The sequence below is a fragment of the Oncorhynchus mykiss genome, chromosome 9, assembly GCF_013265735.2.
Source record: "Oncorhynchus mykiss isolate Arlee chromosome 9, USDA_OmykA_1.1, whole genome shotgun sequence".
In the NCBI taxonomy this organism is placed as follows: domain Eukaryota; kingdom Metazoa; phylum Chordata; class Actinopteri; order Salmoniformes; family Salmonidae; genus Oncorhynchus; species Oncorhynchus mykiss.
Window position 1 is genome coordinate 933,085 of NC_048573.1, and position 23,860 is coordinate 956,944.

Consider the following 23,860-nt stretch of genomic DNA (forward strand, 5'->3'; position numbering starts at 1 on the left):
TCTGGGGTAGACAACCCTGTTCCTGTAGTGTTAGTTCTACTGATGTCTGGGGTAGACAACCCTGTTCCTGTAGGGTTAGTTCTACTGATGTCTGGGGTAGACAACCCTGTTCCTGTAGTGTTAGTTTTACTGATGTCTGGGGTAGACAACCCTGTTCCTGTAGTGTTAGTTCTACTGATGTCTGGGGTAGACAACCCTGTTCCTGTAGTGTTAGTTCTACTGATGTCTGGGGTAGACAACCCTGTTCCTGTAGTGTTAGTTCTACTGATGTCTGGGGTAGACAACCCTGTTCCTGTAGGGTTAGTTCTACTGATGTCTGGGGTAGACAACCCTGTTCCTGTAGGGTTAGTTCTACTGATGTCTGGGGTAGACAACCCTGTTCCTGTAGTGTTAGTTCTACTGATGTCTGGGGTAGACAACCCTGTTCCTGTAGTGTTAGTTCTACTGATGTCTGGGGTAGACAACCCTGTTCCTGTACTGTTAGTTCTACTGATGTCTGGGGTAGACAACCCTGTTCCTGTAGTGTTAGTTCTACTGATGTCTGGGGTAGACAACCCTGTTCCTGTAGTGTTAGTTCTACTGATGTCTGGGGTAGACAACCCTGTTCCTGTAGTGTTAGTTCTACTGATGTCTGGGGTAGACAACCCTGTTCCTGTAGTGTTAGTTTTACTGATGTCTGGGGTAGACAACCCTGTTCCTGTAGTGTTAGTTCTACTGATGTCTGGGGTAGACAACCCTGTTCCTGTAGGGTTAGTTCTACTGATGTCTGGGGTAGACAACCCTGTTCCTGTAGTGTTAGTTCTACTGATGTCTGGGGTAGATTTTGTTGTCAGCACATTCAACTATGTAAAGAAAAAAGTTTTTAATAAGAATATTTAACTCATTCAGATCTAGGATGTGTTATTTTAGTGTTCCCTTTATTTATTTGAGCAGTGTATATTTGTTTTATATTATTATATATTGTTTTCTATTAATATATTGTTCTAGTAATACAGTGGGGCAAAAAAGTATTTAGTCAGCCACCAATTGTGCAAGTTCTCCCACTTAAAAAGATGAGAGAGGCCTGTAATTTTCATCATAGGTGCACTTCAACTATGACAGACAAAATGAGAAAGAAAATCCAGAAAATCGCATTGTAGGATTTTTAATGAATTTATTTGTCAAATTATGGTGGAAAATAAGTATTTGGTCACCTACAAACAAGCAAGGTTTCTGGCTCTCACAGACCTGTAACTTATTGTTTAAGAGGCTCCTCTGTCCTCCACTCGTTACCTGTATTAATGGCACCTGTTTGAACATGTTATCAGTATAAAAGACACCTGTCCACAACAGCTGACAAACAGTCACACTCCAAACTCCACTATGACCAAGACCAAAGAGCTGTCAAAGGACACCAGAAACAAAATTGTAGACCTGCACCAGGCTGGGAAGACTGAATCTGCAATAGGTAAGCAGCGTGGTTTGAAGTTGAGTTTGGAGTGTGACTGTTTGAGGTTGTGGACAGGTGTCCTTTATACTGATAACAAGTTCAAACAGGTGCCATTAATACAGGTAACGAGTGGAGGACAGAGGAGCCTCTTAAACAAGAAGTTACAGGTCTGTGAGAGCCAGAAATCTTGCTTGTTTGTAGGTGACCAAATACTTATTTTCCACCATAATGTGCAAATAAATTCATAAAAATTCTACAATGTGATTTTCTGGATTTATTTTCTCATTTTGTCTGTCATAGTTGAAGTGTTACCTATGATGAAAATTACAGACCTCTCTCATATTTTTAAGTGGGAGAACTTGCACAATTGGTGGCTGACTAAATACTTTTTTTGCCCCACTGTATATGTTGTTCTATTTTATATTATATTATTATATCATATATATTTGTATTATATTATTATATATTGTGTTCTATTAATATATGTTGTTATATATTATATCATCCTATTTTAATTCTAAGTCACCTCCCTCTCTCCTCTAGAAGTGGTAATGAACACTAAACTAGAGACGTCAGATCTACGATGGACCGTTTACCCACACACAGACTCTGAGGTATACACACACACACACACACACACACACACACACACACACACATACTAACACACACACACACACACACACACACACACACACACACAACACACATACTAACACACACACACACACACACACACACACACACACACACTAATGCACCGTGTTGCTGGAACCAATTCCAAAACACATGTCATCTTGATGTTCTGGTGCTGTTCGAACAGTTTAAAGTCTTGATGTTCTGGTGCTGTTAAGACAGTTTAAAGTCTTGATGTTCTGGTGCTGTTCGAACAGTTTAAAGTCTTGATGTTCTGGTGCTGTTCGGGCAGTTTAAAGTCTTGATGTTCTGGTGCTGTTCGAACAGTTTAAAGTCTGGATGTTCTGGTGCTGTTCAGGCAGTTTAAAGTCTTGATGTTCTGGTGCTGTTCTGACAGTTTAAAGTCTTGATGTTCTGGTGCTGTTCGGGCAGTTTAAAGTCTTGATGTTCTGGTGCTGTTCAGCAGTTTAAAGTCTTGATGTTCTGGTGCTGTTAAGACAGTTTAAAGTCTTGATGTTCTGGTGCTGTTCTGACAGTTTAAAGTCTTGATGTTCTGGTGCTGTTCGGCAGTTTAAAGTCTTGATGTTCTGGTGCTGTTCGGCAGTTTAAAGTCTTGATGTTCTGGTGCTGTTCTGACAGTTTAAAGTCTTGATGTTCTGGTGCTGTTCTGACAGTTTAAAGTCTTGATGTTCTGGTGCTGTTCTGACAGTTTAAAGTCTTGATGTTCTGGTGCTGTTAAGACAGTTTAAAGTCTTGATGTTCTGGTGCTGTTCTGACAGTTTAAAGTCTTGATGTTCTGGTGCTGTTCTGACAGTTTAAAGTCTTGATGTTCTGGTGCTGTTAAGACAGTTTAAAGTCTTGATGTTCTGGTGCTGTTCTGACAGTTTAAAGTCTTGATGTTCTGGTGCTGTTAAGACAGTTTAAAGTCTTGATGTTCTGGTGCTGTTAAGACAGTTTAAAGTCTTGATGTTCTGGTGCTGTTCGGGCAGTTTAAAGTATTGATGTTCTGGTGCTGTTCAGGCAGTTTAAAGTCTTGATGTTCTGGTGCTGTTCTGACAGTTTAAAGTCTTGATGTTCTGGTGCTGTTCGAACAGTTTAAAGTCTTGATGTTCTGGTGCTGTTCAGGCAGTTTAAAGTCTTGATGTTCTGGTGCTGTTCGAACAGTTTAAAGTCTTGATGTTCTGGTGCTGTTCAGGCAGTTTAAAGTCTTGATGTTCTGGTGCTGTTCAGGCAGTTTAAAGTCTTGATGTTCTGGTGCTGTTCGGGCAGTTTAAAGTCTTGATGTTCTGGTGCTGTTCGGGCAGTTTAAAGTCTTGATGTTCTGGTGCTGTTCAGCAGTTTAAAGTCTTGATGTTCTGGTGCTGTTAAGACAGTTTAAAGTCTTGATGGAACCTATTGTAGAGGAATGTAACTGTTTTCTGGGTGATTTTAGTTCTGCTTCCCATGACTGGGTTTGTATTTATTATATTTATATTTATGTTGTATATACATGGCACTCAAAAACACTCTATGATGTCATAACCATCTAACCTGTATTATATGATGTAATAACACTCTAACCTGTATTATATGATGTCATAACCCTCTAACCTGTATTATATGATGTCATAACCATCTAACCTGTATTATATGATGTCATAACACTCTAACCTGTATTATATGATGTCATAACCATCTAACCTGTATTATATGATGTAATAACACTCTAACCTGTATTATATGATGTCATAACCCTCTAACCTGTATTATATGATGTCATAACCATCTAACCTGTATTATATGATGTCATAACACTCTAACCTGTATTATATGATGTCATAACACTCTAACCTGTTTTATATGATGTAATAACACTCTAACCTGTATTATATGATGTCATAACACTCTAACCTGTATTATATGATGTCATAACACTCTAACCTGTATTATATGATGTAATAACACTCTAACCTGTATTATATGATGTCATAACACTCTAACCTGTATTATATGATGTCATAACACTCTAACCTGTATTATATGATGTCATAACACTCTAACCTGTATTATATGATGTAATAACACTCTAACCTGTATTATATGATGTAACAACACTCTAACCTGTATTATATGATGTCATAACCCTCTAACCTGTATTATATGATGTCATAACCCTCTAACCTGTATTATATGATGTCATAACACTCTAACCTGTATTATATGATGTAATAACACTCTAACCTGTATTATATGATGTAACAACACTCTAACCTGTATTATATGATGTCATAACCCTCTAACCTGTATAATATGATGTAATAACACTCTAACCTGTATTATATGATGTAACAACACTCTAACCTGTATTATATGATGTCATAACCATCTAACCTGTATTATATGATATCATAACACTCTAACCTGTATTATATGATGTCATAACCATCTAACCTGTATTATATGATATCATAACACTCTAACCTGTATTATATGATGTAACAACACTCTAACCTGTATTATATGATGTCATAACCCTCTAACCTGTATAATATGATGTAATAACACTCTAACCTGTATTATATGATGTAACAACACTCTAACCTGTATTATATGATGTCATAACCATCTAACCTGTATTATATGATGTAATAACACTCTAACCTGTATTATATGATGTCATAACCATCTAACCTGTATTATATGATGTAATAACACTCTAACCTGTATTATATGATGTCATAACACTCTAACCTGTATTATATGATGTCATAACCCTCTAACCTGTATTATATGATGTCATAACACTCTAACCTGTATTATATGATGTAATAACACTCTAACCTGTATTATATGATGTCATAACACTCTAACCTGTATTGTATGATGTCTCAGTGGGAGGAGATGAGTGGTCTGGATGATGAAGGGACCAGCGTGAGAACCTATCAGCTGTGTCCTGGAGACAGCAGCACCTCTCATTGGCTTAGGAGCCGGCTGATCCCCCGAAGGACTGCCTCCGTGCTCTACGTAGAGATACGGTACGGACACACTGATTGGTTGATTAGTTTATAAATATGTTCAGTGATTGGTTGATTCATTGTTTGTGGTCGCTGGGTTACTCTCTAGGTTTCTTCCTTGTAGAGAGTTTTTGCTTCTGCCTCTGCATTGCCTGCTCTTTGGGGTTTTAGCCTGTGTTGTTTCTGTAACACATGAAGACGTAAAAAATGGCTTCATAAATACATTTGATTGACTTGTTGATTGATTGATTATTGTATCGATGTATATATTGATTGACAGGTTTACGATGATGGAGTGTTCGTCGCTTCCCTTCAACTCCCACCGGTCCTGTAAAGAGACGTTCAACCTGCACTACTATCAGACAGACACGGACGAAGCTACCAACACACACCCTGCCTGGATGGAGAACCCCTATACTAAGGTACGGTTCCCATGGATACATAGAACTATCAGACAGACACGGACGAAGCTACCAACACACACCCTGCCTGGATGGAAAACCCCTATACTAAGGTACGGTTCCCATGGATACATAGAACTATCAGACAGACACACACCCTGCCTGGATGGAAAACCCCTATACTAAGGTACGGTTCCCATGGATACATAGAACTATCAGACAGACACGGACGAAGCTACCAACACACACCCTGCCTGGATGGAAAACCCCTATATTAAGGTACGGTTCCCATGGATACATAGAACTATCAGACAGACACACACCCTGCCTGGATGGAAAACCCCTATACTAAGGTACGGTTCCCATGGATACATAGAACGTTGTGATTGGAGTGTCTGAAGTGCAGTACAGCACTCCTTTGAAATGAAGTCATTTTTAGACAAATATGGAAATGTGTCATTTTGTCACTTTCGTGGATATGTGGTGAAGCCATATGCAACTCCTGAAGAAACGGACTTGAAGCTAGCTAGTGTATTAAGAGTCAGAGAACCTACCAACGGACTTGAAGCTAGCTAGTGTATTAAGAGTCAGAGAACCTACCAACGGACTTGAAGCTAGCTAGTGTATTAAGAGTCAGAGAACCTACCAACTGACTTGAAGCTAGCTAGTGTATTAAGAGTCAGAGAACCTACCAACTGACTTGAAGCTAGCTAGTGTATTAAGAGTTAGAGAACCTACCAACTGACTTGAAGCTAGCTAGTGTATTAAGAGTCAGAGAACCTACCAACTGACTTGAAGCTAGCTAGTGTATTAAGAGTCAGAGAACCTACCAACTGACTTGAAGCTAGCTAGTGTATTAAGAGTTAGAGAACCTACCAACTGACTTGAAGCTAGCTAGTGTATTAAGAGTCAGAGAACCTACCAACTGACTTGAAGCTAGCTAGTGTATTAAGAGTCAGAGAACCTACCAACTGACTTGAAGCTAGCTAGTGTAGTAAGAGTCAGAGAACCTACCAACAGGGTTGGAGTGTGTTCCCATTGACAACCAACCAAACAAACAAACAAACAATCCTTCCTTGTTAGTTTGTTTATGGACCATTACAGGAAGACCCCTCCAGACGACCTTGGTTTACCATCCTGTCTAACCCTCTGACCCCTCCAGATGACCTTATTGGTTTACCATCCTGTCTAACCCTCTGACCCCTCCAGATGACCTTCTTGGTTTACCATCCTGTCTAACCCTCTGACCCCTCCAGACGACCTTGGTTTACCATCCTGTCTAACCCTCTGACCCCTCCAGATGACCTTATTGGTTTACCATCCTGTCTAACCCTCCGACCCCTCCAGATGACCTTCTTGGTTTACCATCCTGTCTAACCCTCTGACCCCTCCAGATGACCTTATTGGTTTACCATCCTGTCTAACCCTCTGATTCCCAGGTGGACACAGTAGCAGCTGACTTCCTGCTTCGTAGGGGCGGAGAGAGGAAGTCCAACGTGAAGACTCTCAGGATTAGTCGGTTGACTAAAAGGGGCGTGTACCTAGCCTTCCAGGCACAGGGAGTCTGCATGGCCTTATTGGCTGTCAGGGTACGAGATCTTTAACAAGTTCCTTACCTTTACCTCAAACTAGTGTTTGTGTGTCTTTCAACAGTCCACAGTTTTCTGAAGTTTTACAAAATCCTAGGCAAATGTGCGTATTCTGAGGTCAATCAATCGATACATTTCTTTACTTTCTAGTTTCTTTCTAACCTGTATTTTGTCCCCAAGGTGTATTTTAAGAAGTGCCCCACCCTGACGCGTTCCTTCTCCCGATTCCCTGAGACTGTTCCACATACCTTGGTGGAGGGGGCTCAAGGAGAGTGTGTAGACAACGCCGTGACCCCCCCGGGCGAGCTGGCACGCCCTCCCAGCATGCTGTGCGGTGAGGACGGACAGTGGGTCGGTCAGCCGGCCACTGCCTGCGCCTGTCGGCCAGGGTATGAAGCTACAGACACAGACCTCCGATGCAAAGGTGAGAGAGAGAGCAACAGAGATAATATGTCAGAGAGAGTAACAGAGATAATATGTCAGAGAGAGTAACAGAGATAATATGTCAGAGAGAGTAACAGAGATAATATGTCAGAGAGAGTAATAGAGATAATATGTCAGAGAGTAACAGAGATAATATGTCAGAGAGTGTAACGGAGATAATATGTCAGAGAGAGTAACAGAGATAATATAATATGTCAGAGAGAGTAACAGAGATAATATGTCAGAGAGTAACAGAGATAATATGTCAGAGAGAGTAACAGAGATAATATGTCAGAGAGAGTAACAGAGATAATATGTCAGAGAGAGTAACAGAGATAATATGCCAGAGAGTGTAACAGAGATAATATGTCAGAGAGAGTAACAGAGATAATATAATATGTCAGAGAGAGTAACATAGATAATATGTCAGAGAGTAACAGAGATAATATGTCAGAGAGAGTAACAGAGATAATATGTCAGAGAGAGTAACAGAGATAATATGTCAGAGAGAGTAACAGAGATAATATGCCAGAGAGAGTAATAGAGATAATATGCCAAAGAGAGTAACAGAGATAATATGCCAGAGAAAGTAACAGAGATAATATGCCAGAGAGAGTAACATAGATAATATGTCAGAGAGAGTAACAGAGATAATATGCCAGAGAGAGTAACATAGATAATATGCCAGAGAGAGTAACAGAGATAATATGCCAGAGAGAGTAACATAGATAATATGTCAGAGAGAGTAACAGAGATAATATGTCAGAGAGAGTAACAGAGATAATATGTCAGAGAGAGTAACAGAGATAATATGTCAGAGAGAGTAACAGAGATAATATGTCAGAGAGAGTAACAGAGATAAACAGAAGAGAGATGGTAACAGACTAGAGGGAGATGGTAACAGACTAGATGGAGAAACAGAAGAGAGATGGTAACAGACTAGAGGGAGATGGTAACAGACTAGATGGAGAAACAGAAGAGAGATGGTAACAGACTAGAGGGAGATGGTAACAGACTAGATGGAGAAACAGAAGAGAGATGGTAACAGACTAGAGGGAGATGGTAACAGACTAGATGGAGAAACAGAAGAGAGATGGTAACAGACTAGAGGGAGATGGTAACAGACTAGATGGAGAAACAGAAGAGAGATGGAAACAGACTAGAGGGAGATGGTAACAGACTAGATGGAGAAACAGAAGAGAGATGGTAACAGACTAGAGGGAGATGGTAACAGACTAGATGGAGAAACAGAAGAGAGATGGTAACAGACTAGAGGGAGATGGTAACAGACTAGATGGAGAAACAGAAGAGAGATGGTAACAGACTAGAGGGAGATGGTAACAGACTAGATGGAGAAACAGAAGAGAGATGGTAACAGACTAGAGGGAGATGGTAACAGACTAGAGGGAGAAACAGAAGAGAGATGGTAACAGACTAGAGGGAGATGGTAACAGACTAGAGGGAGATGGTAACAGACTAGAGGGAGATGGTAACAGACTAGAGGGAGATGGTAACAGACTAGAGGGAGATGGTAACAGACTAGAGGGAGATGGTAACAAGATGGAAAGTTGTGGAAGGGATGGAGAGTTGTGGGAAGAAGGAAGGAGAGAAAAGTCCTGGTGAGTGATAGAGGTTAGAGGTCAACCTGCTGCTCCAAAGCCTTTTTTGTGTGTGTGAGAGAGAGGCACTGTGTGTGTGTGTGTGTGTGTGTGTGTGTGTGTGTGTGTGTGTGTGTGTGTGTGTGTGAGAGTGAGGCACTGTGTGTGTGTGTGTGTGTGTGTGTGTGTGTGTGTGTGTGTGTGTGTGTGTGTGTGTGTGTGAGAGAGAGAGAGAGGCACTGTGTGTGTGTGTGTGTGTGTGTGTGTGTGTGTGTGTGTGTGTGTGTGTGTGTGTGTGTGTGTGTGTGTGTGTGTCTGTGTGCGTGTGTGTGTGTGTGTGTGTGTGAGAGAGAGGCATTGTGTCTGTGTGTTAGCCAGTTCAGTGTATGGAAAAGGAGAGGTGTGTCAGTCTGGGAATAAAACCACATCAAAGGAACAGAGGGATAGAGAGAACAAGAGAATGAAAGAGAAATGATGGAGAGATGAGCCAGGGTGTCGTCTCTCTCCCGGGTCAAATTACCCACGCTGCACCTCACCACACCCTGCTCCACCTGCAAAGCTGAGGCTCATCTGTATTCTATAGCTGGGAGTGATAGGATACGCTACTGTATCACACACACACAGACACACAGCGGAGACACACACACACACACACAGCAGAGACGTACACACACACACAGCGGCGACACACACACACACACACACAGCGGAGACAAACACACACTCACACACACACACACACACACAGCTGGTTTACATTAAGTTCAGAGCTGGAACAGAAACATAGAGAGAGAGGAGGAATAGGAGACGGAGAAGGAGAGGCTAATTATGACCTAACTAACTCTGACTTAACTAACTCTGACCTTATTAACTCTGACCTAACTAACTCTGATCTAACTAACTCTGACCTGACTAACTCTGACCTGACTAACTCTGACCTAACTAACTCTGACCTAACTAACTCTGACCCAACTAACTCTGACCTTATTAACTCTAACCCAGGACACACCCCTAACCCAGGACACACCCCCTAACCCAGGACACACACCCTAACCCAGGACACACCCCCTAACCCTAACCCAGGACACACCCCCTAACCCAGGACACACCCCCTAACCCAGAACACACCCCCTAACCCAGGACACACACCGTAACCCTAACCCAGGACACACCCCCTAACCCAGGACACACCCCCTAACCCAGAACACACCCCCTAACCCAGGACACACACCGTAACCCAGGACACACCCCCTAACCCAGGACACACCCCTTAACCCTAACCCAGGTTTTAAGCTCTTCTCTCTGTAGTGTTATGGCTAACAGCACTGGAGAGATGAGAGAGAGAATGTTGATAAAATGTCAGAATGAGTGGTGTTATTATGACTGTCTGGGGGGAGTGGTGCTATGACTGTCTGGGGTGAGTGGTGTTATGACTGTCCGGGGTGAGTGGTGTTATGAGTGTCTGGGGTGAGTGGTGTTATGAGTGTCTGGGGTGAGTGGTGTTATGACTGTCCGGGGTGAGTGGTGTTATGAGTGTCTGGGGTGAGTGGTGTTATGAGTGTCCGGGGTGAGTGGTGTTATGAGTGTCTGGGGTGAGTGGTGTTATGAGTGTCTGGGGTGAGTGGTGTTATGACTGTCCGGGGTGAGTGGTGTTATGAGTGTCTGGGGTGAGTGGTGTTATGACTGTCCGGGGTGAGTGGTGTTATGAGTGTCTGGGGTGAGTGGTGTTATGAGTGTCCGGGGTGAGTGGTGTTATGAGTGTCTGGGGTGAGTGGTGTTATGAGTGTCTGGGGTGAGTGGTGTTATGAGTGTCTGGGGTGAGTGGTGTTATGACTGTCTGGGGTGAGTGGTGACTGTTCTCTCTCTCTCTCTCTCTCTCTCTCTCTGTCTCTCTCTCTCTCTCTTTCTCTCTCTCTCTCTCTGTCTCTGTCTCTCTCTTTCTCTCTCTCTCTCTCTCTCTCTCTCTCTCTCTCTCTCTCTCTCTCTCTCTCTGTCTCTCTCTCTCTCTCTCTCTGTCTCTCTCTCTCTCTCTCTCTCTCTCTCTCTCTCTCTCTCTCTCTCTCTCTCTCTCTCTCTCTCTCTCTTTCTCTCTCTCTCTCTCTCTCTCTCCAGCTTGTCCAGTGGGTCAGTATAAGGCAGGTCCAGGAGTCGGTGGGTGTGTCCTGTGTCCGACCAATAGCAACACTTTGGTAACAGGCTCCTCCTACTGCCTCTGTCGTCCCGGTTACCACAGAGCAGATTCCGACCCCACACACACACCCTGCACACGTAAGTCTCTACCTTCTGTCTCCTCCTCTGTCTGCTCCTCATCTATCTGCTCCTCCTTGTCCTCTGTCTCTTCTGCTTTCTCTGTCTCCTCCTTCTCCTGCGTCTCCCCTCCTCTTCTGTCTCCTCCTCCTTGTCCTCTGTCTCTTCTGCCTTCTCTGTCTCCTCCTCCTTGTCCTGTGTCTCCTCTTCCTCTTCTCTCCTCCTCCTCCTCCTCCTCATTCTCCTCTTCCTCTTCTGTCTGCTCCTCCTTGTCCTCTGTCTCTTCTGCCTTCTCTGTCTCCTCCTCCTCTTTCTCCTCTTCCTCTTCTGTCTCCTCCTCCTTGTCCTGTGTTTCCTCTTCCTCTTCTGTCTCCTCTTCCTTGTCCTGTGTCTCCTCTTCCTCTTCTGTCTCCTCCTCCTCCTCCTCTGTCTCCTCTTACTCGTCTGTCTCCTCCTCCTCCTCCTCTTTCTCCTCTTCCTCTTCTGTCTCCTTTTCCTGTGTCTCCTCTTCCTCTTCTGTCTCCTCCTCCTCTGTCTCCTCTTCCTCTTCTGTCTCCTCCTCCTCCTCTGTCTCCTCTTCTTCTTCTGTCTCTTCCTCCTCCTTTGCTATGACACCGGTCTGAATGTACTGTGTGGTAGAGATATGACACTGGTCTGAATGTACTGTGTGGTAGAGATATGGCACTGGTCTGAATGTACTGTGTGGTAGAGCTATGACACTGGTCTGAATGTACTGTGTGGTAGAGCTATGGCACTGGTCTGAATGTACTGTGTGGTAGAGCTATGACACTGGTCTGAATGTACTGTGTGGTAGAGCTATGACACTGGTCTGAATGTACTGTGTGGTAGAGCTATGGCACTGGTCTGAATGTACTGTGTGGTAGAGCTATGACACTGGTCTGAATGTACTGTATGGTAGAGCTATGACACTGGTTTGAATGGTACTGTGTGGTAGAGCTATGACACTGGTCTGAATGTACTGTGTGGTAGAGCTATGACACTGGTCTGAATGTACTGTGTGGTAGAGCTATGACACTGGTCTGAATGTACTGTGTGGTAGAGCTATGACACTGGTCTGAATGTACTGTGTGGTAGAGCTATGGCACTGGTCTGAATGTACTGTGTGGTAGAGCTATGACACTGGTCTGAATGTACTGTGTGGTAGAGCTATGACACTGGTCTGAATGGTACTGTGTGGTAGAGATATGGCACTGGTCTGAATGTACTGTGTGGTAGAGCTATGACACTGGTCTGAATGTACTGTGCTATCGCACTGGTCTGAATGTACTGTGTGGTAGAGCTATGGCACTGGTCTGAATGTACTGTGTGGTAGAGATATGGCACTGGTCTGAATGTACTGTGTGGTAGAGCTATGACACTGGTCTGAATGTACTGTGTGGTAGAGCTATGACACTGGTCTGAATGTACTGTGTGGTAGAGATATGGCACTGGTCTGAATGTACTGTGTGGTAGAGCTATGCCACTGGTCTGAATGTACTGTGTGGTAGAGATATGGCACTGGTCTGAATGTACTGTGTGGTAGAGCTATGACACTGGTCTGAATGTACTGTGTGGTAGAGCTATGACACTGGTCTGAATGTACTGTGTGGTAGAGATATGGCACTGGTCTGAATGTACTGTGTGGTAGAGCTATGCCACTGGTCTGAATGTACTGTGTGGTAGAGCTATGGCACTGGTCTGAATGTACTGTGTGGTAGAGCTATGGCACTGGTCTGAATGTACTGTGTGGTAGAGCTATGACACTGGTCTGAATGTACTGTGTGGTAGAGCTATGGCACTGGTCTGAATGTACTGTATGGTAGAGCTATGACACTGGTCTGAATGTACTGTGTGGTAGAGCTATGGCACTGGTCTGAATGTACTGTGTGGTAGAGATATGGCACTGGTCTGAATGTACTGTATGGTAGAGCTATGACACTGGTCTGAATGTACTGTGTGGTAGAGCTATGACACTGGTCTAAATGGTACTATGTGGTAGAGCTATGACACTGGTCTGAATGTACTGTGTGGTAGAGCTATGACACTGGTCTGAATGTACTGTGTGGTAGAGCTATGACACTGGTCTGAATGTACTGTGTGGTAGAGCTATGGCACTGGTCTGAATGTACTGTGTGGTAGAGATATGGCACTGGTCTGAATGTACTGTATGGTAGAGCTATGACACTGGTCTGAATGTACTGTGTGGTAGAGCTATGGCACTGGTCTGAATGTACTGTGTGGTAGAGCTATGGCACTGGTCTGAATGTACTGTGTGGTAGAGCTATGGCACTGGTCTGAATGTACTGTGTGGTAGAGATATGGCACTGGTCTGAATGTACTGTATGGTAGAGCTATGACACTGGTCTGAATGTACTGTGTGGTAGAGCTATGACACTGGTCTAAATGGTACTATGTGGTAGAGCTATGACACTGGTCTGAATGTACTGTGTGGTAGAGCTATGACACTGGTCTGAATGTACTGTGTGGTAGAGCTATGACACTGGTCTGAATGTACTGTGTGGTAGAGCTATGACACTGGTCTGAATGTACTGTGTGGTAGAGCTATGACACTGGTCTGAATGTACTGTGTGGTAGAGCTATGGCACTGGTCTGAATGTACTGTGTGGTAGAGCTATGACACTGGTCTGAATGTACTGTGTGGTAGAGCTATGACACTGGTCTGAATGTACTGTGTGGTAGAGCTATGACACTGGTCTGAATGTACTGTGTGGTAGAGCTATGACACTGGTCTGAATGGTACTGTGTGGTAGAGCTATGGCACTGGTCTGAATGTACTCTATGGTAGAGCTATGACACTGGTCTGAATGTACTGTATGGTAGAGCTATGACACTGGTCTGAATGTACTGTGTGGTAGAGCTATGACATCGGCTATAGTCGTTGTGATGCTCTGGAACACGGCCGTAGAATATAGTCTTTGTGATGCTCTGGAACACGGCCGTAGAATACAGTCATTGTGATGCTCTGGAAGGAACACGGCCGTAGAATACAGTCATTGTGATGCTGTGGAAGGAACACGGCCGTAGAATACAGTCATTGTGATGCTCTGGAAGGAACACGGCCGTAGAATATAGTCTTTGTGATGCTCTGGAAGGAACGCGGCCGTAGAATACAGTCTTTGTGATGCTCTGGAAGGAACACGGCCGTAGAATACAGTCGTTGTGATGCTCTGGAAGGAACACGGCCGTAGAATACAGTCATTGTGATGCTCTGGAACGCGGCCGTAGAATACAGTCATTGTGATGCTGTGGAAGGAACACGGCCGTAGAATACAGTCATTGTGATGCTGTGGAAGGAACACGGCCGTAGAATACAGTCATTGTGATGCTCTGGAAGGAACACGGCCGTAGAATACAGTCATTGTGATGCTCTGGAAGGAACACGGCCGTAGAATACAGTCATTGTGATGCTCTGGAACACGGCCGTAGAATACAGTCGTTGTGATGCTGTGGAAGGAACACGGCCGTAGAATACAGTCATTGTGATGCTCTGGAAGGAACACGGCCGTAGAATACAGTCATTGTGATGCTCTGGAAGGAACACGGCCGTAGAATACAGTCATTGTGATGCTCTGGAAGGAACACGGCCGTAGAATACAGTCATTGTGATGCTCTGGAAGGAACACGGCCGTAGAATACAGTCATTGTGATGCTCTGGAAGGAACACGGCCGTAGAATACAGTCATTGTGATGCTCTGGAAGGAACGCGGCCGTAGAATACAGTCATTGTGATGCTCTGGAAGGAACACGGCCGTAGAATACAGTCATTGTGATGCTCTGGAACACGGCCGTAGAATACAGTCATTGTGATGCTCTGGAAGGAACACGGCCGTAGAATACAGTCATTGTGATGCTCTGGAAGGAACACGGCCGTAGAATACAGTCATTGTGATGCTCTGGAAGGAACACGGCCGTAGAATACAGTCATTGTGATGCTCTGGAAGGAACGCGGCCGTAGAATACAGTCATTGTGATGCTCTGGAAGGAACACGGCCGTAGAATACAGTCATTGTGATGCTCTGGAAGGAACACGGCCGTAGAATACAGTCATTGTGATGCTGTGGAAGGAACACGGCCGTAGAATACAGTCTTTGTGATGCTCTGGAACGCGGCCGTAGAATACAGTCGTTGTGATGCTCTGGAAGGAACACGGCCGTAGAATACAGTCATTGTGATGCTCTGGAAGGAACACGGCCGTAGAATACAGTCATTGTGATGCTCTGGAAGGAACACGGCCGTAGAATACAGTCATTGTGATGCTCTGGAAGGAACACGGCCGTAGAATACAGTCATTGTGATGCTCTGGAACACGGCCGTAGAATACAGTCTTTGTGATGCTCTGGAACGCGGCCGTAGAATACAGTCATTGTGATGCTGTGGAAGGAACACGGCCGTAGAATACAGTCTTTGTGATGCTCTGGAAGGAACACGGCCGTAGAATACAGTCATTGTGATGCTCTGGAAGGAACACGGCCGTAGAATACAGTCATTGTGATGCTCTGGAAGGAACACGGCCGTAGAATACAGTCATTGTGATGCTCTGGAAGGAACACGGCCGTAGAATACAGTCATTGTGATGCTCTGGAAGGAACACGGCCGTAGAATACAGTCATTGTGATGCTCTGGAAGGAACACGGCCGTAGAATACAGTCATTGTGATGCTCTGGAAGGAACACGGCCGTAGAATACAGTCATTGTGATGCTCTGGAAGGAACGCGGCCGTAGAATACAGTCATTGTGATGCTCTGGAAGGAACGCGGCCGTAGAATACAGTCATTGTGATGCTCTGGAAGGAACACGGCCGTAGAATACAGTCATTGTGATGCTCTGGAACACGGCCGTAGAATACAGTCATTGTGATGCTCTGGAAGGAACACGGCCGTAGAATACAGTCATTGTGATGCTCTGGAAGGAACACGGCCGTAGAATACAGTCATTGTGATGCTCTGGAAGGAACACGGCCGTAGAATACAGTCATTGTGATGCTCTGGAAGGAACACGGCCGTAGAATACAGTCATTGTGATGCTCTGGAAGGAACACGGCCGTAGAATACAGTCATTGTGATGCTCTGGAAGGAACACGGCCGTAGAATACAGTCATTGTGATGCTCTGGAAGGAACACGGCCGTAGAATACAGTCATTGTGATGCTCTGGAAGGAACACGGCCGTAGAATACAGTCATTGTGATGCTCTGGAAGGAACACGGCCGTAGAATACAGTCATTGTGATGCTCTGGAAGGAACACGGCCGTAGAATACAGTCATTGTGATGCTCTGGAAGGAACACGGCCGTAGAATACAGTCATTGTGATGCTCTGGAAGGAACGCGGCCGTAGAATACAGTCATTGTGATGCTCTGGAAGGAACGCGGCCGTAGAATACAGTCATTGTGATGCTCTGGAAGGAACACGGCCGTAGAATACAGTCATTGTGATGCTCTGGAACACGGCCGTAGAATACAGTCATTGTGATGCTCTGGAAGGAACACGGCCGTAGAATACAGTCATTGTGATGCTCTGGAAGGAACACGGCCGTAGAATACAGTCATTGTGATGCTCTGGAAGGAACACGGCCGTAGAATACAGTCATTGTGATGCTCTGGAAGGAACACGGCCGTAGAATACAGTCATTGTGATGCTCTGGAAGGAACACGGCCGTAGAATACAGTCATTGTGATGCTCTGGAAGGAACACGGCCGTAGAATACAGTCATTGTGATGCTCTGGAAGGAACACGGCCGTAGAATACAGTCATTGTGATGCTCTGGAAGGAACACGGCCGTAGAATACAGTCATTGTGATGCTCTGGAAGGAACACGGCCGTAGAATACAGTCATTGTGATGCTCTGGAAGGAACGCGGCCGTAGAATACAGTCATTGTGATGCTCTGGAAGGAACGCGGCCGTAGAATACAGTCATTGTGATGCTCTGGAAGGAACACGGCCGTAGAATACAGTCATTGTGATGCTCTGGAACACGGCCGTAGAATACAGTCATTGTGATGCTCTGGAAGGAACACGGCCGTAGAATACAGTCATTGTGATGCTCTGGAAGGAACACGGCCGTAGAATACAGTCATTGTGATGCTCTGGAAGGAACACGGCCGTAGAATACAGTCATTGTGATGCTCTGGAAGGAACACGGCCGTAGAATACAGTCATTGTGATGCTCTGGAAGGAACACGGCCGTAGAATACAGTCATTGTGATGCTCTGGAAGGAACACGGCCGTAGAATACAGTCATTGTGATGCTCTGGAAGGAACGCGGCCGTAGAATACAGTCATTGTGATGCTCTGGAAGGAACACGGCCGTAGAATACAGTCGTTGGCCACAGGCTACATCAATATAGTTATGCAGCTGGCGACTAGAGATTTAATCGTGAAGGGAGGGGAGTGTGGGCAGTAGCTCCGTTTTAGATAAACGTGAAGGGAGGGGAGTGTGAGAAGCAGCTCCGTTTTAGATAAACGACTGTGTAAAATAGCACACGGGCAGAAGGTGATCCTAAGCATTGAAAAAGAGGTTTCCGTTGGGACGGGCGGGGCGTTGGTGAACCCTCAGTATCCATAGCCACGGCCTTTCTTCTGTTTCTGCTCTCTGACTGGAACCCATTGTTGTTGTCCCACTCAATGGAGCTTAAAGCCACCTGGGAAATCTATAAACATGACTTGACTGTCCCACCCCCCCCCCCCCCCATCCTGTCTCTCCCCCCAGGCCCCCCCTCAGCGCCACGCTCCATTGTAACCCAGATCAACGACACCATGGTGACGTTAGAGTGGTCGGAACCTTTGGAACGCGGTGGCCGTGGAGACCTGACCTATAGCGTTGGGTGTGTCCGCTGTGGCGCCTCCCCTCAGAGGGCATGTCTTCCCTGTGAAGAGGGCGTGTCCTATCGCCCCAGCCAGCACGGCCTATCACAGCGCAGGGTGGTCATCCGCGGGCTCCTCCCACACACCACCTACACCTTCACGGTTCAGTCAGAGAACGGCGTCTCACAGCTCAGCCTATCGGAACCCTCCGTGGAAAGGGTCAATATCACAACCAGCCGAGACGGTATAAAGACACTACACACACACACACTACACACGCACACACACACACACACACACACACTACACACACACACACACGCACACACACATTATACATCCACACAGAGACTAAACACACATCTACACTCTATAGATCTATATGTTATTAAATCTGTCTGAGTAATACTTTTTATTTTGTTGGTGTCTGTCTCTGTGTGTCTCTCTGTGTGTCCGTCTCTGTGTGTCTCTCTCTGTGTCTCTCTCTGTATGTCTCTCTCTGTGTGTGTCTCTCTCTCTGTGTGTCTCTCTCTGTGTCTCTCTCTGTATGTCTCTCTCTGTATGTCTCTCTCTGTGTGTGTCTCTCTCTGTGTGTGTATCTATCTGTGTGTATCTCTCTGTGTGTATCTCTCTGTGTGTCTCCCTCTGTGTGTCTCTCTCTGTGTCTCTCTGTGTGTCTCTCTCTGTGTGTCTCTCTCTCTGTGTCTCTCTCTGTGTGTCTCTCTCTGTGTGTGTCTCTCTGTGTGTGTGTCTCTGTGTGTGTGTAAGTAGTCCCAGCCCCGGTCTCAGGTATAAGAAGGACCAAGGCATCAGAGAACAGTCTGACTCTACAGTGGAACAGTCTCCAAAACACACACTACACTGTCCTGGAGTACCAGCTACGATACTGTCCCAAGGTACACTGTCCCCAACACACTACACTGTCCCCAACACACTACACTGTCCCTAATACACTACACTGTCCCCAACACACTACACTGTCCCCAATACACTACACTGTCCCCAACACACTACACTGTCCCCAACACTGTCCCCAACACACTACAATGTCCCCATCACACTACACTGTCCCATCACACTACACTGTCCCCAACACACTACACTGTCCCATCACACTACACTGTCCCCAACACACTACACAGTCCCCAACACACTACACTGTCCCCAACACACTACACTGTCCCCAATACACTACACTGTCCCCAATACACTACACTGTCCCCAACACACTACAATGTCCCCAATACACTACACTGTCCCCAATACACTACACTGTCCCCAACACACTACACTGTCCCCAATACACTACACTGTCCCCAACACACTACAACACACTACACTGTCCCCAATACACGACACTGTCCCCAACACACTACACTGTCCCCAACACACTACACTGTCCCCAACACACTACACTGTCCCCAATACACTACACTGTCCCCAACATACTACACTGTCCCCAACACACTACACTGTCCCCAACACACTACACTGTCCCCAACACACTACACTGTCCCCAACACACTACACTGTCCCTAACACACTACACTGTCCCCAATATACACTACACTGTCCCCAACACACTACACCGTCACCATCACACTACACTGTCCCCAACACACTACACTGTCCCCATCACACTACACTGTCCCTAATACACTACACTGTCCCCAACACACAACAACACACTACAATGTACCCATCACACTACACTGTCCCCAATACACTACACTGTCCCCATCACACTACACTGTCCCCAACACACTACACTGTCCCCAACACACTACACTGTCCCTAATACACTACACTGTCCCAGACACACTACACAGTCCCCAACACACTACACTGTCCCCAACACACTACACTGTCCCCAACACACTACAACACACTACACAGTCCCCAACACACTACACTGTCCCCAACACACTACACTGTCCCCAACACACTACAACACACTACACTGTCCCCAATACACTACACTGTCCCCAACACACAACAACACACTACACTGTCCCCAATACACTACACTGTCCCCAACAAACTACACTGTCCCCAATACACTACACTGTCCCCAACACACAACAACACACTACACTGTCCCCAATACACTACACTGTCCCCAACACACTACAACACATTACACTGTCCCCAACACACAACACTGTCCCCAACACATTACACTGTCCCCAACACTACACTGTCCCCAACACTACACTGTCCCCAACACTCTACACTGTCCCCAACACACTACACTGTCCCCAACACTACACTGTCCCCAACACACTACACTGTCCCCATCACACTACACTGTCCCCAACACTCTACACTGTCCCCATCACACTACACTGTCCCCAACACTACACTGTCCCCAACACACTACACTGTCCCCAACACACTACACTGTCCCCAACACTACACTGTCCCCAACACTACACTGTCCCCAACACACTACACTGTCCCCAACACACAACACTGTCCCCAACACACTACACTGTCCCCAACACACTACACTGTCCCCAACACACTACACTGTCCCCAACACTACACTGTCCCCATCACACTACACTGTCCCCAACACACTACACTGTCCCCATCACACTACACTGTCCCCAACACTACAATGTCCCCAACACACTACACTGTCCCCAACACACTACGCTGTCCCCAACACACTACACTGTCCCCAACACTACACTGTCCCCAACACTACACTGTCCCCAACACACTACACTGTCCCCAACACACAACACTGTCCCCAACACACTACACTGTCCCCAACACACTACACTGTCCCCAACACACTACACTGTCCCCAACACTACACTGTCCCCAACACACTACACTGTCCCCAACACACTACGCTGTCCCCATCACACTACACTGTCCCCATCACACTACACTGTCCCCAATATACACTACACTGTCCCCAACACACTACACTGTCCCCAACACACTACACTGTCCCCAACACACTACACTGTCCCCAACACACTACACTGTCCCCATCACACTACACTGTCCCCATCACACTACACTGTCCCCAATATACACTACACTGTCCCCAACACACTACACTGTCCCCAACACACAACACTGTCCCCAACACACTACACTGTCCCCAACACACTACACTGTCCCCAACACACTACACTGTCCCCAACACACTACGCTGTCCCCAACACACTACACTGTCCCCAACACTACGCTGTCCCCAACACTACACTGTCCCCAACACACTACACTGTCCCCAACACACAACACTGTCCCCAAAACACTACACTGTCCCCAACACACTACACTGTCCCCAACACTACACTGTCCCCAACACACTACACTGTCCCCAACTCACTACACTGTCCCCATCACACTACACTGTCCCCATCACACTACACTGTCCCCAATATACACAACACTGTCCCCAACACACTACACTGTCCCCAACACACTACACTGTCCCCAACACACTACACTGTCCCCAACACTACACTGTCCCCAACACACTACACTGTCCCCAACTCACTACACTGTCCCCATCACACTACACTGTCCCCATCACACTACACTGTCCCCAATATACACTACACTGTCCCCAACACACTACACTGTCCCCAACACACTACACTGTCCCCAACACACTACACTGTCCCCAACACACTACACTGTCCCCAACTCTACACTGTCCCCAACACACTACACTGTCCCCAACACACTACACTGTCCCCAACACAATACACTGTCCCCATCACACTACACTGTCCCCAACACACTACACTGTCCCCAATATACACTACACTGTCCCCATCACACTACACTGTCCCCAACACACTACACTGTCCCCAACACACTACACTGTCCCCAACACACTACACTGTCCCCAACACACTACACTGTCCCCAACACTACATTGTCCCCAACACACTACACTGTCCCCAACACACTACACTGTCCCCATCACACTACACTGTCCCCATCACACTACACTGTCCCCAACACACTACACTGTCCCCATCACACTACACTGTCCCCATCACACTACACTGTCCCCATCACACTACACTGTCCCCAACACACTACACTGTCCCCATCACACTACACTGTCCCCATCACACTACACTGTCCCCAACACACTACACTGTCCCCATCACACTACACTGTCCCCATCACACTACACTGTCCCCATCACACTACACTGTCCCCAACACACTACACTGTCCCCAACACACTACACTGTCCCCAACACACTACACTGTCCCCAACACACTACACTGTCCCCAACACACTACACTGTCCCCAATATACACTACACTGTCCCCAACACACTACACCGTCACCATCACACTACACTGTCCCCAACACACTACACTGTCCCCAACGCACTACACTGTCCCCAATACACTACACTGTCCCCACAACAGTACACTGTCCCCAACACACTACACTGTCCCCAACACACTACAACACACTACACTGTCCCCAATACACTACACTGTCCCCAACACACAACAACACACTACACTGTCCCCAATACACTACACTGTCCCCAACAAACTACACTGTCCCCAATACACTACACTGTCCCCAACACACTACAACACATTACACTGTCCCCAACACACAACACTGTCCCCAACACATTACACTGTCCCCAACACTACACTGTCCCCAACATTACACTGTCCCAAACACACTACACTGTCCCCAACACACTACGCTGTCCCCAACACACTACACTGTCCCCAACACTACACTGTCCCCAACACTACACTGTCCCCAACACACTACACTGTCCCCAACACACAACACTGTCCCCAACACACTACACTGTCCCCAACACACTACACTGTCCCCAACACACTACACTGTCCCCAACACTACACTGTCCCCAACACACTACACTGTCCCCAACACACTACACTGTCCCCATCACACTACACTGTCCCCATCACACTACATTGTCCCCAACACACTACACTGTCCCCATCACACTACACTGTCCCCAACACTACACTGTCCCCAACACACTACACTGTCCCCAACACACTACGCTGTCCCCAACACACTACACTGTCCCCAACACTACACTGTCCCCAACACTACACTGTCCCCAACACACTACACTGTCCCCAACACACAACACTGTCCCCAACACACTACACTGTCCCCAACACACTACACTGTCCCCAACACTACACTGTCCCCAACACACTACACTGTCCCCAACACACTACACTGTCCCCATCACACTACACTGTCCCCAACACACTACACTGTCCCCATCACACTACACTGTCCCCATCACACTACACTGTCCCCATCACACTACACTGTCCCCAACACACTACACTGTCCCCATCACACTACACTGTCCCCATCACACTACACTGTCCCCAACACACTACACTGTCCCCATCACACTACACTGTCCCCATCACACTACACTGTCCCCATCACACTACACTGTCCCCAACACACTACACTGTCCCCAACACACTACACTGTCCCCAACACACTACACTGTCCCCATCACACTACACTGTCCCCATCACACTACACTGTCCCCATCACACTACACTGTCCCCATCACACTACACTGTCCCCATCACACTACACTGTCCCCATCACACTACACTGTCCCCAAGACACTACACTGTCCCCAAGACACTACACTGTCCCCATCACACTACACAGTCCCCATCACACTACACTGTCCCCAACACACTAC

General features: G+C 46.3%; 1 protein-coding gene across 1 annotated transcript in view; it reads left to right on the plus strand.

The window, feature by feature from the left end:
- The window catches only part of LOC110518852 (ephrin type-B receptor 4b), a 61,808-nt gene that overhangs the window by 15,533 nt on the left and 22,415 nt on the right, over positions 1-23,860 (plus strand). Inside the window, 8 exon segments of the mRNA XM_036987008.1 lie at positions 1,973-2,043; positions 4,937-5,079; positions 5,339-5,480; positions 6,899-7,048; positions 7,229-7,472; positions 11,182-11,337; positions 18,044-18,382; positions 18,910-19,034. Coding sequence (XP_036842903.1) covers positions 1,973-2,043; positions 4,937-5,079; positions 5,339-5,480; positions 6,899-7,048; positions 7,229-7,472; positions 11,182-11,337; positions 18,044-18,382; positions 18,910-19,034 — 1,370 coding nt within the window.